The 16576-nt window shown below is 41.6% G+C and overlaps 1 protein-coding gene across 2 annotated transcripts; it reads left to right on the forward strand.

Moving 5' to 3' along the window:
- The first annotated feature begins 271 nt into the window (after positions 1-271).
- On the forward strand, positions 272-16545 carry Dffa (DNA fragmentation factor subunit alpha). Of its 2 annotated transcripts, XR_013091858.1 has the most exons (7): positions 272-475; positions 2190-2351; positions 3673-3815; positions 8849-9038; positions 9217-9368; positions 10035-10570; positions 16446-16545. XR_013091858.1 is itself a non-coding variant. In XM_076861330.1 (6 exons), the coding sequence occupies exons 1-6, from the start codon at positions 346-348 to the stop codon at positions 10245-10247; spliced, it is 990 nt and encodes a 329-aa protein (XP_076717445.1). In that variant the 5' UTR covers positions 272-345; the 3' UTR covers positions 10248-10610. The 2 variants fall into 2 exon arrangements, 1 of the variants encoding a protein (XP_076717445.1); XM_076861330.1 differs by lacking the exon at positions 16446-16545 and having other exon boundaries at positions 10035-10610.
- Positions 16546-16576: the final 31 nt, after the last annotated feature.

Genomic DNA, 16576 nt, shown 5'->3' on the forward strand with positions numbered 1-16576 from the left:
GCTTAATGTGCATGAGACCCGGAGTTCCATTCTGCAGTACCGCCAAACGTCTTTCCTTCTCCTCTTTCTCCTTCTCCCCCTCCCATTCCCTCTCTCCGTCCCCTCCTCATCCCCCGCCCCACAACCACGTCTTTACACACAGACACTACAGATCCCAGCATGCTCTGGGGCTGCATGTGACTGATTACAACTAGAACTACATCTCCCGGCGTGCCTTGGTCTCACGCGTGATTTGCTTCTGCGAGAACTACATCTCCCGACAGGCCACGGGAAGCGGTGGGAGTAAAAGGAGCGTCCTGCGCGGTTTCCAAAGATTTCCCAGAGTCAAGTTCCACCTGGAAGAGGATGGAGGTGACCGGTGGTGCTCCGGGACCAGACGAGATCCGGCTTCTAAAGCCATGTCTGCTGCGCCGCAATCAGAGCCGCGAACAGCATGGCGTGGCGGCCTCCTGCCTCGAGGAGCTGAGGAGCAAGGGTTGGCCCGGGACTGGGACCGGGGCGGGAACGGGGAGAGCGCCACGGGTGAGGATGTCCGGTGGAGGCAAGGACGGTCGGGCAAAGTGTCGAATATTCTCGCGGCTCTGGGAAGCCCTGGGACAGAAATGCCCCAAGGTATAGCGATTGACAAGTTTCAGGCATTTATCTCATGTGAGACGTAATGGGCGGGGCGGGGGGCGCGGAATGGACTGGAAGCAATATGTAAAGGAAGACCGACTCCACTTAGGTGTCGCCTAAAACAGATTTTGGATCTCAAGAAGTCTAGTGCATTCTTGCCAATCTGGCTCACTAAGGTGGTGCTGGGACCCCCAGCTGAGCCCACCGTGGAGTGGAGGGGGGTTTCCATCGTCAACTGCTACTGGTACCTGTGCCACAAAGAGGAAGCTGCAAATGACAACTCCTGTAGGGTCCAGGCAATGATCACGAGCTGATGGAAGTTCTGAGTCCAGCCCCACTGCTTGGACTTGCACTTAATCATATCTGGACCCTTAGTTTTCTCATCAGCGAAGTGGGTGTATTTCCAGCTCTGATACAAAAGATTCTGGGATTCTCAAATGACAAACATTCAAATGAATTATAAGTGTTAGTAGCCCCTAGCAACAAATTATGTATCCAAAGAAGTTCTGCAGGTTTAGCGTGTGAGCCAATCCCAGACATGCAGTCAGCCTGCCTGAAGGTGTACACTGCTTCCTCTGAGTCACAAAGCTCCAGCAAATGTCTTATAGAAGATGTGAAACTCAGGAATACCCCAAGCACTATAAGTGCTTTGGTGACATGGATTTTTTTCTACATAAGCATTTGCATATTTCTTCTTGGCATTAAGTTCCATGATTTTAGTTCAACTTATGTGGACTGGATGGATAGCCTTGGCTGAGACTTCTGTTCTCTGGACCTATACAGGTTTGCTGTTCTATCTTGGTTGATAGATAGCATTGCCAAAGGATATTTATAGTCTCAGCTTTTTCTGTTTAGTCCAATCTTGGTATTTGACGAATTGCCATCACTTAGCAGGATGGGGCAGACTGGCCCTGGAGAAAGGATCTTACTCAGTGACGATAAAAATGAAAAGCTCCTGATACAAGCTTCTGCCTTTTATATTTTTCTTTAAGCTAGAATACCTATAAAGGAAGATACTACAAAAAACAAAAAGTATTCTTTTTTTTTTTTTTTGGAGACATTTGACACATAGGAGATTTTTTTTTTTTTGCAATCCTAGGGATCAAACCCACACACAGGAAAATTTTAGATGACCGCTGAATGAATAAATGAAAGAACACATATGCATAAGGAATCAAACCAGACTTGTGTTGGTTGGTTGTTCATTCAAGGACAGACTCAATGTCTCCTGGATGGGGAAATACATGTTCAGAAGCCATACTGGGCTTAAATCCCAGTTCTGCCACTTATTCTGTGATCTTGGACAAGTTACTTAACCTCTCCAAACTTTGGGTGACATGGATAATCTGTAAAATGTAACAACAGTACCTGATTACTACTGATTATGAAAAGCACTTAAAATAATATCAAGCACATGGTAAGGGTTACTTTAGTGTTAATATTTATAATTGTTATTGTAGTTACTATTGTCTACAGAAATTCTGCTCAGCTTGTGGGGGCCATCCATATTGAGAGTATTGGATATAATTTCCTTATGGATATTTTTCAGTTGCCAAATATTTTATTCTTCTTAGCCTGTGACATTCTGGCCATTGACAAGTCCCTGACACCAGTCACTCTGGTCCTAGCAGAGGATGGTACCATAGTGGATGATGATGATTACTTCCTCTGTCTGCCTTCCAACACCAAGTTTGTGGCATTGGCCAGTAATGAGAAGTGGACGTACAGCAATTCAGGTGAGGAACACTGGCTGTGTATGACATCATTGTCATCGTAATCGATTTCACTACACAGGCATCTGATTGCCATTTTGCTGTTTAAGCATTTATCCAGCAAATGTTTACCTGAGCACCTTCTGTGCGCCAGACAGGTGCCAAGTCCTGGGGTTAAAGAGGAGTGTGGTGTAGTTCTCAACTCATTCACAGTACACCAGACTGGATCAGGCTGCCTGGGTCTGATCCATTTACTAGCAAGGCTAGTAAAAAGGCTCTGCCATTTACTATCAAGGCAAGTAAAAAGGCTCTGCCTTTTACTAGCGAGGTGATACTTACTGTCATGATAATTTCAGTGCCTGTCTCCTAGGATCAACATATGGATAATATAGTAACAAACCAAGGCTTCTCAATAATACCATTGACATTTTAAGCTAGAGAATTCTCCGTTGTGGAGAGGCTGTTGTGTGAATAGTAGAATGTTTAGCGACTTCCTTGCCTCCTATCACTCAATGTCCCCTGTCACAGCTTTGGCAACCAGACATTGTCAAATGCATTTAGATCCTACTTGACACATGATAAGGGCTCAGTAAATGTTACCTATCACTGTCATCATCATCACTTGAGATGCAAAGGCAACTAACAGAGAATCCCAGGAACTTGAGAGGTTGAGGCAGGAGGATCACAAGTTAAGGGACAGCCTCAGCAACTTTGTAAGACCCTGTCTCCAAATAAAACAAAATAAAAAAGGACTGGGGACATAGCTCAGTTGTGAAGTACCCCTGGTTTCAATCCCTGGTCCCCAAAACATAAATAAAAGGTAAATACTATTAGCAGTCAAGGATCAAAGAATTAAAGAAATATATTCAGAAAAGTCATTGCTATTAAATTGGGGAAATCAGCCTTTAGCAATGGCTCTCCAGCCACTATTGTACTTGTGCCCAAGGGGCAGCAAGCAATGGCTTGCTCTTTAAGGATGGAACCACTCCACATATGGGAGAAGCACTGGTGAGAATGAGTGTTTTCCTATATAAAAGCAAAAAAAGGGAGGTGTGGTAGGATCCTGGGACAATACATGACTACGTGTTGGGGTTAGGTGTCTCTTCCATAGAGGAATACAGAGCAGTTTCACACAAAAATAAATTGAAGAAAAAAATTTAAGATCCTAGATAGAGATTTTTTACTTTCCTAAGAATCCTTAAGAGCAGGTTCTTTCTTCCTCATTGAAACTGTCCTTAGTGGTCAGTGGGAGGGACACACACACATCCTCCAGAGGTCTGTGCTAACCGAGGAGGTGAAAACGGTACTTGATGTGACTCTGACAGCATTTTCTCCTAAATATCAGATGGAGGTACAGCTTGGATTTCCCAAGAGTCCGTTGATATCGATGAAACAGACAGTGGGGCAGGACTGAGGTGGAAGAATGTGGCCAGGCAACTGAAACAAGATCTGTCCAGCATCATCCTGCTGTCAGAGGAAGACCTTCAAGTAAGCCCTTGATTAAACCCATCGCTCACCCAGCTTCTGTAGTCCCCAGCCCCTTCTTAGCTTCTAGGCCTCTTCCCATCATAATTTCATTATTTCTTAATTCTTAACTATTATTTTTTCATTTTTTATTTTTTTTTAAGAGAGTGAGAGAGGAGAGAGAGAGAGAGAGAATTTTTTGATATTTATTTTTTAGTTATCGGCGGACACAACATCCTTGTTTGTACGTGGTGCTGAGAATTGAACCCGGGCCGCACGCATGCCAGGCGAGCGCACTACCACTTGAGCCACATCCCCAGCCCCTCATTTTTTTATTTTTTGAAGTCCTGGAATTGAACCTAGGTCTTTGTGCATACTAGGCAAGCACTGTACCCCAATCATTTTCCTAATTTTTAAATAATTTTTACAGTATAACTAAGAGTCTTCATTTTTTTTTAAGAGAGAAGAGAGAGAGAGAGAATTTTTTAATATTTATTTTTCAGTTTTTGGTGGACACAACATCTTTATTTTATTTTATGTGGTGCTGAGGATGGAACCCAGCACCCCTCGAATGCCAGGTGAGCGCGTTACCGCTTGAGCCACATCTCCAGCCCAAAGAGTCTTCATTTTATGATGATCACCTACAGTAGGTTTTTTTGAGGTGAGGGTGTTTTTCAACAGTACTGGGGATTAAATCCAGCACCTCACACAAGCTAGGCAAGCACTCTACCACTGAACTACATCCCCAGATCTTTTTTTAAAATTTTCATTTTGAGACACTGTCTCATAAGTTGCCCAGGCTGACCTCAAACTTGCAATCCTCCTGCTTCAGCCTGCCAACCTGCGCCACTATGCCAGCTGAATAGCCCTTATTCAGTCCTTACCATGCATCAAAGTCACCTGTGGATTTTTTTTTTAAATACAGATGCCTCGGCTCCACCCTCCACCTGTCTAGGTGGACACTGGAGGCTAGGGATGTGCTGCTAAGGAATGTAGAGCTGGAGTAGCTGGACTCAAATTCCAGCTATCTTTTTGACTATGTGGCAGGAGCCTGATTTCTTGCATTCCTCTCCAGTGAAGTTGGGTTTCAGGAAAAAAGTATGTTTTCATTTAAAAACTATTGATTGAATTTCTCTCCTGGGCTTCACCTGGCTCTGAGCACTGGGAGTATGGTACTGAATTGGTATGGAAGTGACTTTTTGGTCATTTTTAAATTTACATATTTATTTGGGAATAAAGGATATGAATATATTCACATGTTTCAAAATCCAAGAGGTATACAAACATAGTTCTACAGATAGCCAAAAAGTGAAAATTACTCAAATGTCCGTCAATTGATGAATGAATAAACAAAATATAGGAAGTCTATACTGCAGAATCTTATTTGGCCATAAAAAATGGAATATTAGTGCACGTTAAAATAGGATGATCCTTGGGACTAGGGATATGGTTTACGTGGTAGAGTACTTGCCTCACATGCACAAGGCCCTGGGTTCAATCCCCAGCACCACCAAAAAATAAATAAAATAGGATGAGCCTTGAAAACATTACACAGAGTGAAAGAAGCCAGTCACAAAGTGCACATAATTCATGATTACATTTATATGAAATGGCCAGAATATGCAGATCCATAGAGAAGGAGAGTAGTTTAGTGTTGGGCTGGGGCACTAAGGAAGAATATGAAGTAATTGCTAATGGGTTTCTTTTCAGGGTGGTAAAAAAATGCATATGTGTATGTATGTTTTTATTTAGTGCTGGGGATTGAACCCATGGTCTCACACATGCTAAGCACATGCTCTACCACTGAGCTATACTCCAAGCCTGTGGTGAAAACATTCTAAAATTGATTGTACTGGTGGTTACATAACACTATGGGCATACTAAATCTATTGTATTTTATACTAAAACCCACTGAATGAATGAATCAAATGGCATATGAATTATATTTCAGTATGTTGAACAAAAAGGACTCACAAACCAGGTATAGTACTGCATGTCTATAATCCCAGCAACTTGAGAAGCTGAGGCAGGGGGATCTCAAGTTCAAGGCCTCAGCAATTTAGCAAGACCCTGTCTCAAAATAAAACACAAAAAGGACTGGAGATGTAATTCAGTGGTAAAGTGCCCCCTGGGTTCTGTTCGTAGTACAAAAAGAAAGGGAAAAAAAACCTCCCAAACTTGGACATTTGGATTGCCATCTGTCTTGCTATTCCAGACAGTACTGCAAGAGTGCATACCAAGGTCATTTTGCACAGTCACTTATCCGTAAAATAAATTTACAGGTGTAACTGCTAAATTAAAGGGTACATGTATTTGATAAATATTGGCAGGTTCCCAAGAGGTGACAATTAAACTAAAAGCTACAGGACAAGATGGATCCTGCATAGGAAGTTTGGAACCAATGTTCCAAGCAGAGGGAAGTCAGGAGCCTTCCTTATTTATTTTTTTTTAAGAAACAGAACAGGCACACCTGTAATCCTAACTACTCTGGAGAATGAGATTGGAAGATCCAAGTTCAAAACTAGCCTCAGCAATGAAAAAATTGGCTGACACTTGCTTAGCACATGTGAAGCCCTGGCTTTGATCCCCAGTACTGCAATAAAAAGGAAAGAAAAGAGCCAGATGTGGTGGCACACACCTGTAATCCCAGCAACAAGGGAGGCTGAGGCAGGAGGATTGCAAGTTCAAAGCCAACCTCAGCAACTTAGCAAGGCCTTAAGCAATTTAGCAAGATCCTGTCTCAAAATAAAAAAATCAAAAAAAAGGGCTGGGGATGTGGCTCAGTGGTTAAGCACCCCTGGGTTCAATCCCTGGTACCAAAAAAGAAAAGAAAAAAAAGAAAGTGATCATGACCTTCCTTCCCACCTCAACAGACTAGCATGTTGCAATGGATCCTTTGAATGGGGAGCACCATAGGCCTTACCTGAATAGAAACATCAGCTTGTGAGTTGCTGGTCAGAGCCTGAACTCTGAGGGAAACTTAGGACACTCAAAGAGAGCTTAAGAGGCTGGACACCCACAGATAAAGGAAAAACTTGAGACCAAGGGCACTGAGGGCCTTGAGGACAGGTGAAAGGGAAGGAAAGAGCATAGAAATCATTTACACATGGTGAGAGTCTTAGAATAAGACTGATTCTTGGGAAGTCACTTGCCCTCTCTTGCCTCATTTTCCACATCTGTAAAATGGGATTATGCTAGTACCTCTCTTGTAAGGTTTATACCTCTTGAATTCTGAATCTTGTGAATATATTAATATTACCTGTTCAATAATTGATGCAACATAAAATTTAAAACTAAAGTCTTTTCCTCAGAGAGGCCCTTCCCAATCTAGTACTCAAGAAATGCAGGCTTTTGATCAGAGTGTTTTTATTGAGCTCTATCCACATGAGGGCTGACACAGCTGACTTTAGAGCCACTGCCCAAATGTTAGCAGTTTGGTCTTTTTCTTTCTTTTCTTTTTTTTTTTTTTTTTTTTTTTTTGTGTGTGTGTATGTGGTGCTGAGGCTTAAACCCAGGGCCTTGTGCATGCAAGGCAACACTCTACCAGCTGAGCTATAACCCCAGCTCTGGTCTTTTTCTTATAAAGATTACTTTTAATCTAGTGCTGTATATACAAAAAAAAAAATGAACCACCTTCTTTTTACATGTCTTCATACATGTACTTTGGATAATGATGTCCATCACATTCCATCATCCTTGCTAACCCCCTGCCTCCTCCCTTCCCCCCTCACCCCTCTGCCCTACCTAGAGTTCATCTATTCCTCCCATGCTCCCCCCTCCCTACCCTACTATGAATCAGTCTCCTTATATCAGAGAAAACATTCAACATTTGTTTTGGGGGGATTGGCTTACTTCATTTAGCATTATCTTCTCCAACTCCATCCATTTACCTGCAGATGCCATGATTTTATTCTCTTTTAATGCTGAGTAATATTCCATTGTATATATATGTCACATTTTTTTTATCTATTCATTTACTGAGGAGCGTCTAGGTTGATTCCACAGTTTAGCTATTGTGAATTGTGCTGCTGTAAACAATGATGTGGCTGTCTCCCTGTAGTATGCTATTTTTAAGTCCTTTGGGTATAGACCAAGGAGTGGAATAGCTGGGTCAAATGGTGGTTCTATTCCCAGTTTTCCAAGGAATCTCCACACTGCTTTCCATATTGGCTGCACCAATTTGCAGTTCCACCAGCAATGTATGAGTGTGCCTTTTCCCCCACATCTTCATCAACACTTACTGATATTTGTATTTCTTAATAGCTGCCATTCTGACAGTAGTGAGATTCCATCAGAAATTTCATTAGAGTAGTTTTGATTTTCATTTCTCTAATTGCTGGAGATGATGAACATTTTTTCATATAATTGGTGATTGATTGTATATCTTCTTCTGAGAAGTATCTGTTTAAGTTCTCAGGTACTTAGCGAGACCCCATCTCAAAATAAAAAGGGTGGGGATGTGGCTTAGTGGTTGAGCATCCCCAGTAACTCCTCCCTCTGAAAAAGAAAAGAAAAGAAAAAAAAAAACTTAAAGCTTTAAAAAAGTAAATAAGAATTTAAGTATTTAAGGTTAAAGAGAGGAACTTTTGCTTACAACAGCATCATTTTTTTTTATAGTTGTCGATGGACCTTATTTTATTTATTTATATGTAGTACTGAGAATCGAACCCAGAGCCTCACATATGCTAGGCAAGCGCTTTGTTACTGAGCTACAACTCCAGCCCATGGTTTTGTTTTTAATGAGGCACCAAAGTCTCACCTTCCCAGTTTTCACACTGGGAGAGTATTGGAAACATCACAGGCCCCCTCTTGACCCTCAGCCAGCCATGATAGGAACTCTGGGGAAAATGAAATGGGTTCTGTGATAGATATATTTTGAGAGAGAACACCAGGTTTAGAAAGTAGTTTGCTAGGGCTGGTAGAATAGCTCAGTAGGTAGAATGCTTACTTTGCATGCACAAGGCCCTGGGTTCAATCCTTGGCACCACACACACAAAAAAAAAAAAAAAAAAAAATAAGAAAGTAGTTTGCAATCTCTTGATGTGTTTGTTCATTAGGTGCTTATCAACGTTCCATGTTCAGACCTGGCTCAGGAACTCTGCCAAAGCTGTGCTACTGTCCAGGGGCTCCAGAACACACTCCAGCAGGTGCTTGACCAGAGAGAGGAAGCCCGTCAGTCCAAGCAGCTCCTGGAGCTTTATCTGCAGGCCTTGGAAAAGGAGGGTGGCATCTTGTCAAAGCAGGAAGGTAGGACTCTGCTGGGGCTACCCTGAGCACTCAGGAGCCTTCCCTCAATAAAGGACCCACGCGCAGGCAGCCAGGAACACTTCAAGTGACATTTATCTTTTGCCCAACCAGTTGCTCTACCTGGTGGGCTGTCTGTGTGATTGCAATTGTGCTCATCTCTCTCACATATGCTTTGCAGAGTCCAAAGCTGCCCTCAGTGAAGACGTGGATACAGTTGACACAACTGTCAGCAGAGAGATCACCTCTGAAATTGCACTTAGGGGCCAGATCCTCACAGTGATGAAAGAGAAGCCTGTACCTGAGCTGAGCTTGTCTAATCAGGATTTGGAGGTGGGCGAGACCCAGGGACACTAAGCTCAGGAAATGACCTGCCCTGGAGAAGTAGTATGACCGACCGTGGAGGGGCACATTTGGGGGTTCTTTTCACCTCTGCAGACCTCAAAACATAACTGCCAGTTTGCCTATCATATGTCAAAGCATTTACAAACACCTAATTTAAGTCAAATGAGAATGGCTTTAAAGAGAAAACATGTGCACATCCTCAGATCATCAAAGGCCATTCTCTGGTCTTGGATTGGTAATGAAATGACTAAAGCTGACAGGGAGAGAAAGCAGGGCTTGAGCTTCCGAGATGGCTGCCAGTTCAGTCCTGAACTGAAATGGCACGTGAGAAGGCAGAGTTGTCAGCAATCTAAAGCCAGGCAACAAGGAGCTGGACAAAGGAAGCCCATCCGGGTGGGTGCTCCTCCTCATCCTCTGTCCTTGTCCCTGTCCCAAGTGCCCTTCTATTGTAGACAGAAGGGAAGGAAGTTGTTGACAGGAGCTTGGCTCAATTTCCTGGTGGTATTGAATAGTAAGAAGATTTACTGTGAAAGAAAACTGGCTTTTCGGCCTAAACATGAGCTGATGTTGCCTAATCTACTCCCCTAAAGAAAATCATAAAAGCACAGACAAGCGCACAGGAGTGGTTCTCAGTGGTTCTTATTCTTGCTGCAGTTGGTGACCAGGGAAGATACCAGAGTGTTGGCTGCTGCCTTGAACTGGGACATAAAGAAGGCAGAAACGGTTCAACGGGCCTGTGATCAGGAGCTCACCCTGCGCCTGCAGCAGGTACAGAGCTGGTGCTCACTCAGGAGTCTTTCAGCAAGGAGGAATTCCCTGCCTGGAGACCCACAGAATCCTAAAAGAGCCAAGCATGACCCCACATAGCTACAGCCAGAAACATGGAGGAAGCCTGCAGCCTGGGCTTGTCATCAGTGAAATTCTTCAGCCTGATCTTTTTATTGCCTGTGTCCTGCTCTGCCCTCTGCCTTTGATCATGCTCTCCTGGCCGGGCTGAGACACCAGCTTACGCCCACTTCAGAAAAGTAAACCAGGTCTCTACATTTGCCCTTCTGCCTATTTTGAATGATCCTGCCTCCAGAGTACATGCGCTCATGATCTCGCTTGTCAGGGCCAGGGGCATTGCTCAGTGCTTGAGCACATGCTTGGCATATGCAAGGCCCTGGGTTCCATCCCCAGCACCCAAAAATGTAAGTAAATAAAGTGCTCGTTAAGGGCAGTCAAAAGAGATTGTCGTGTCTGGGACTCACTATCCTTGTTCTACAGATTGAACTGCAGAATTTTAGACACAAATAACAGTAGAGAAGGTGACTAACAGAGCATTCATGTGGCCACAAACTTATTTCTCAAATTAACAAATTTTTTGTTAAAAGGCACATATTAAGTATGCAGACCACAGGGACATAGAGAATCTAATTCACCATTTCTAATATCTAACTCAGTATTATAAAATTATATATGTTACCATTATGAAACTCTTTTCAGTTTTCTAATATATTTTATCAGCAGGGGGTATAAAAGGCCATTAAAGTGATTTCCATGCAATGTGGCTCCAAATCTCTCTGGGAGCAGAGCAGAACATTCTAGTTTATATTCCTCCTGTTTCTGTACAGATTTGTCCGGCAGGTTTGTAATCTGTACAGTCTCCTTGTTGGGAAGGGAGGATGAGTTTCATGGACATATTTGACTTTTTTTTTTTTTTTTAATAAATTTATTTATTTTTTGTAGTTGTAGATACATAGAATGCCTCTTTTTAAATTTTTTAAAAATATTTATTTTTAAAATATTTATTTTTATTTTGTTTTGTTTCGTTTTCTGTTACTGGGGATTGAACCCAGGGTGCTTTCCCACTGATCTACAATCTCAGCCCTTTTTATTTTGTTGTATTTATTTATTTATTTATTGGTATTAGGAATTGAACTCAGGGGTATTTAATTACTGAGCCACATCCCCAGCCCTTTTTTATATTTTATTTAGGGACAGGGTCTCCCTGAGTTGCAAATGCTTCACTAAATTGCTGAGGCTGGCTTTGAACTTGTGATCCTCCTATGTCAGCCTCCCAAGTCACAGGAATTACAGGCATATGCCACCATATCTGTCTATTTTGTCTTATTTTGAGACATTCTTGGTAAGTCACCCAGACTGTCCTTGAACCTGTGAATCTCCTGAGAAGGCGTCCTGTATCATTGGAATTATAGGCGTGGGCCACCATGCTTAGTTGAATTACCATGAATTTGACAAAGGCAGAAAGGCAGAATATGTTGTGATGGTGAATCAAATACTATAAGCAGCACTTGGTAATGGGTTTTCTCAAAAGAAAGTTATAGAGCTAGGGTTGTAGCTCAGTGGTAGAGTGCTTGCCTAGCATGTGTGAGGCCCTGGGTTTGATCCTCATATCACACACACAAAAAATAAATAAATAAAACAAAGGTATTTTTACAGCTAAAAAATATTTTAAAAAAGAGTTATCAACAAAATAACAATTCTTTCCTTGAGTTACAAGGTAGCTATTACCTTCCTAGGAAATCCAACTTATATTAACACAGGAAAAAAAACTATTAATATATAAAACAGAATTAGGTTTCAGGCTAATTTTTTTTAGTTGTTGATGGACCTTTATTTTATTTATTTGTATGTGGTGCTGAGAATCAAACCCAGCGCCTCACACACGCTAGGCAAACACACTACCACTGAGCCACGATCCCAACCCCAAGACTAATTTTTTAAATATTTATTTTTTAGTTGTAGTTGGACACAATACCTTTATTTATTTATATGTAGTGCTGAGGCTCAAACCCAGGGCTTCACACGTGCCAGGCCAGCACTCCACCACTGAGCCACAATCTCAGCCCAGGTTTCAGACTAATTTTGAAGAGGTTTTCATCAATATGAATATCAAACATGATATCCAGAATCCATGCAGGATGTGGGACTACTTTGTCCTTTGTATTGCAGGAAAACTAATATCCACCCGATATCTACTCAGTGCCAGAAGTAACTTCATCAGTGAGACAACTAAAAGCATCCACATGCTTCCAGATGCCCCTGGAGGGATAATTATGCCCACTGAGGATTTTTCTAGAAGTTTTCAGTCTATTGTGTCTTAGCTTTTAGCACATTGGAGCCTCACAAAACTGGATGAATAAGAGACTGGGGTTGTAGCTCAGTGGTAGAGTGCCTGCCTAGCACATGTGAACGTCTCTTATTTTGCACATGTGAATGAACTGGGTTCAGTCCTCAGCACCACATAAAAATAAAGATATTGTGTCCACATATAATAAAAAAATATTTAAAAAAAACTGGGTGAATAAGTACTATGTAACTTATGTCATTCTGTACACGAGCAAAGGGGCTCAGTGAGGTTCGGTGACTTGCCTCAGAGGGTGTGGATTCAAAGGCAGGTGTTCCAGTTTCTAATGCTAGTACTCTTTCCATTTCTTTTTTTTTTTTTTTTTCTTTATTTTTATGTAGTGCTGAGGATTGAACCCAGTGCCTCACATGTGCAAGGCAAGCGCTTTGGCACGGAGCCAGAGTTCGGCCCTCTCTTTCCACTTCTTTATATCTGTTTTAGGTCTGCACACACTTCTCTAGTCTACCTCCAGGTCACTGGGTTTCGTATACCTATGTGGCAAGTTGGAGTCAGCTACAACTGGGAAAAGCCTGATATGTCTACAACTTGCCAACACTCACAGCCTTCATGCTGGTGGTACCAGAGCAGTACATAAGCTCAGTCAATTCTGAACAGTTTGCATGATAGTGAACTTATGAAAATGTAGAAAGGTTCTTCTATTTACCAGTTATATGGACACCCCATATTTGTCCTTCTAGAAGAAAAATGTCTATTTCTGTCAATGGATCTATAGGGCAAAGACCTCAGTCTGCAAACCAGCCCAGGTGTTAAGAACAGTTGCAAACATAGATAGCCCCTGGTACCATTCACCTTCCCTATGCCGCTGTGCCTTCAGGCCTTCTAGAACATAACAGCACAGCCATATGTCTAAAAATAGGAGAGAATAAGTGGGGTCTGCCTGTTCTGGTAGGAGAAAAGAATGTCAAAGAAAGCAGCTGGGACTAATGAACTCTCCATTAGCCGTATTCCATTCTTTGAACCTGAGTCAAATGTCGGTCCCCATTAGGCAATTGGCTTTGACAAGAGCTGTGCTAATTACCACTTAGCAACCTTTAATTTCTGGGTAAAAGCAAGAGGAAAAAAACTAATGGATTTTTCATTTTCCAGAGAGAAAGGAATAAAATAATAGTAGTCTATTTAAAAAAAAAACTGTTAATTACAAGAATTATTAATGTGCCTTTACTCACCAGATTGTTTAGCTGCTTAATTTCCTAATTAGCTGTTCAATTCATTTTCCTTTAGTTTGTCTCTCGCTTGCTTTATTTTATTTATTTATTTATTTTTTGTAGACTGAGCTACATCCCCAGTCTTTCTTTCTTTTTTTTTTTTTTTTTCCCACTTTAATTTTGAGACAGGGTCTTGCTATTATTGAAGATCTCGAAAAATCGCTGAGGTTGGCCTGAAATACTTTGCTGTCAGCCCTGAAAGTTGAATGCTATGAAGGAGTTCTGCGAGATGCTCATCAACTCAGTTCTTTCTCAAAAGCTAAGGATCTATTCTGGTGCCAAATACCAGAAATAACAAGTGGTGAATTTGAAGCTGTTTAGTGCCTGATGACCCAGGACTTGCACTGAACTACAGAAAGGTAGCTTTAAGAGAAGCCTGCCAAAAAGCTGATGGAAGGAAATCACCATTTAGCCTTAATTTATTAATCATGAGCTTTTTAATTTAGTTTTAACATTCAGTCCATGCCAGCAAACATTTTATGAAGTTCCCTGTACTTGTTGGATTTCTTGGTGGTATCACTAGTGAAGTCTCATTATTCTCAGATACTTAGTTAAAAGGTACAAATACAAGGCACAGGGGCTCCCTCCTATAATCCCATCAATTTAGGAGGCTGAGGCAGGAGGGCAGCCTTAAGCAATTTAACAAGGCTCTGAGCAACTTGATAAGACTGTTTCTCAAAATAAAAATTAGAAGGGCTGAGGATGTAGCTCAGAGGTAAAATGCCCCTGGGTTCAATCCCCGGTACCAAAAAGCAATAGAAACAAAGAGCTGGGCATGGTGGTGCATGTCAATAATCTCAGCTGCTCAGGAGGCTGAGACAGGAGGATTATGAGTTCAAAGCCAGCCTCAGCAAAAGCGAGGTGCTAAGCAACTCAGTGAGACCCTATCTCTAAATAAAATACAAAACAGAGCTGAAGATGTGGTTCAGTGAGCCAATGCCCAAGTTCAATCCCTGGTACCTAAGTAAATAAATGAAAAAGAGCTAGAAAATATATATATATTTTTTTAAATCCAGTCTTAAGGATTGTGCAGCAGGGAGGACCCCATTTAAAACTGAAAAACAAAAAGTCTGTTTTCGTTTAGAAAAATCTTGAGACAAAGTTTTGGAGGTTAACTGGCCTTTGAGGCAGGCGTCCTCCACCAGTGCACTGACCCAATTACGGCTCTCTTGAAGCTGCTGTGTTTGGAAATGTGGATACAATAAGTGTCTTCCATCACATTAGACTTTATTCAGCTAGTAATTATGAATATGAGCTCAGCTCTGTGGAAAACAGAATGGAATGGTCAGCAGCCATACTTGGAGAGTCTGCTCCCTGGTGTCTAGAGAACAGGATAATATTCCAGTGTCCTCCAGCCAAGCTTGGCTGGTTTTCCCAGTGTTAGGCCGCAGAAACTTTATAAATTCAGGGTGTGGATCTCTAAGCTTTAAAGTTTAGCATCTGGGGATTTGAGCCCAATCTCCCAGCCCCCACAAGACCCCATTGCATGCCTCCCCCACCTGCTGCTGTACCATTCTTGAATAGTCTGTCATACAGTTTGGCTTCTGAACCTTCAAATTGGATGTTTCCTTAGAGTCTATGTCTCAAGAGTTATAAACAACATGTGTCATCAAGTGAGGATTTAAGTGCTATGAAGGAGAATTAACATGTGAAAGGGGTTTGCAACCCAGAGACTTATTTATTAGGAGATCCTGCTCAATGAGGATGTTACATCACAGAAAACAGAATTCTACCTCATTTAATCATCATTCCCTGGAAACCACTGAGGAATGGGTAAACCAGTCTGACAAATATTCAAAAAATATGTATTAGTCACTGAACAAAGCCTATACACAAGATGGTGGAAGTCCTAGTCTTATAAATTCAGGCACCAGAACTAGGTGTGGTGGCCATGCCTATCATCCCAGGCCAGCCTCAGCAATTTAGCAAGATTCTGTCTCAAAATGAAAAATAAAAAGGACCGAGGATGTAACTCCTGGGTTCAATCCCCAATTAAAAAAAAAAGAAAGAAAAGAAAAAATAAGTTGAGGCACCAGGCAATAGACTGGGCAGCAGCGCAGCTTGGTGCATCTGGTTTGAAATAATATTTTTATAAGTAGACATCTTTCCTCACAAAGCAAAACTGAAGCTATAATCCATGGAAAGAATTGTAACAAATTAATATTAAGTCACTAATTAAAACTGGTACATAACAGCAAATTTGAATTTAACTTTTATAAACATGTCAGCATGATGTCTATTTAATAGCATAACATTTGTTTAAAAATTAATTTTAGCTAAAACATGAGGAATAATCATTTTGCTCTTTGAACACATGTTAAAAATTTGCTTGTAAAGTTTGCAGTGCTGAGATGGAACCCGGGGCTTTTTTCATGCTAAATAAGCACTTTACCATTGAGCTACATCCCCAGTCCCAGAAACATTGTTTTAAATTAGACAATTCATATCAAAATAAACTGAAATAAGATGCTATTCTAAACTCTTAAATGTGCAGCCTTTAACTTTTAAATTCAAAGGAAGACTGTCAAGCACCAGAATGAAGGTGGGAAGAAAAGCCCAATGACATGGAACCCAGTTCAGCAAGAACCACCAGAAAGTGTGTGTGTATTACTAGGAATGAAACCCAGGTCCTTGAATGTGCTAGGCAAGTGCTGTGCCACTGAGCTGCATCCCCCAGACATTGATTTTCTTTTTTAAATTTTGAGACAGGGTCTCACCAAATTGCCCAGAATGGCCTTGAACTTTCAATTCTCCTGCATCAGCCTACCAAGTCGCTGAAGATTACAGGTGTGGGCAACTGAATCTGGCAAGAACCACCAAGATCAAAAATATTCACCCAG

The sequence above is a fragment of the Callospermophilus lateralis genome, chromosome 7, assembly GCF_048772815.1.
Source record: "Callospermophilus lateralis isolate mCalLat2 chromosome 7, mCalLat2.hap1, whole genome shotgun sequence".
Classification (NCBI taxonomy): Eukaryota; Metazoa; Chordata; class Mammalia; order Rodentia; family Sciuridae; genus Callospermophilus; species Callospermophilus lateralis.

Coding starts and splice junctions, on each gene's coding strand:
- Dffa (XM_076861330.1), top strand. CDS start 346: ATGGAGGTGACCGGTGGTGCTCCGGGACCAGACGAGATCCGGCTTCTA. Junction 476..2,189: donor CGAGGAGCTGAGGAGCAAGG/GTTGGCCCGGGA, acceptor TATTCTTCTTAG/CCTGTGACATTCTGGCCATT. Junction 9,039..9,216: donor CATCTTGTCAAAGCAGGAAG/GTAGGACTCTGC, acceptor TATGCTTTGCAG/AGTCCAAAGCTGCCCTCAGT.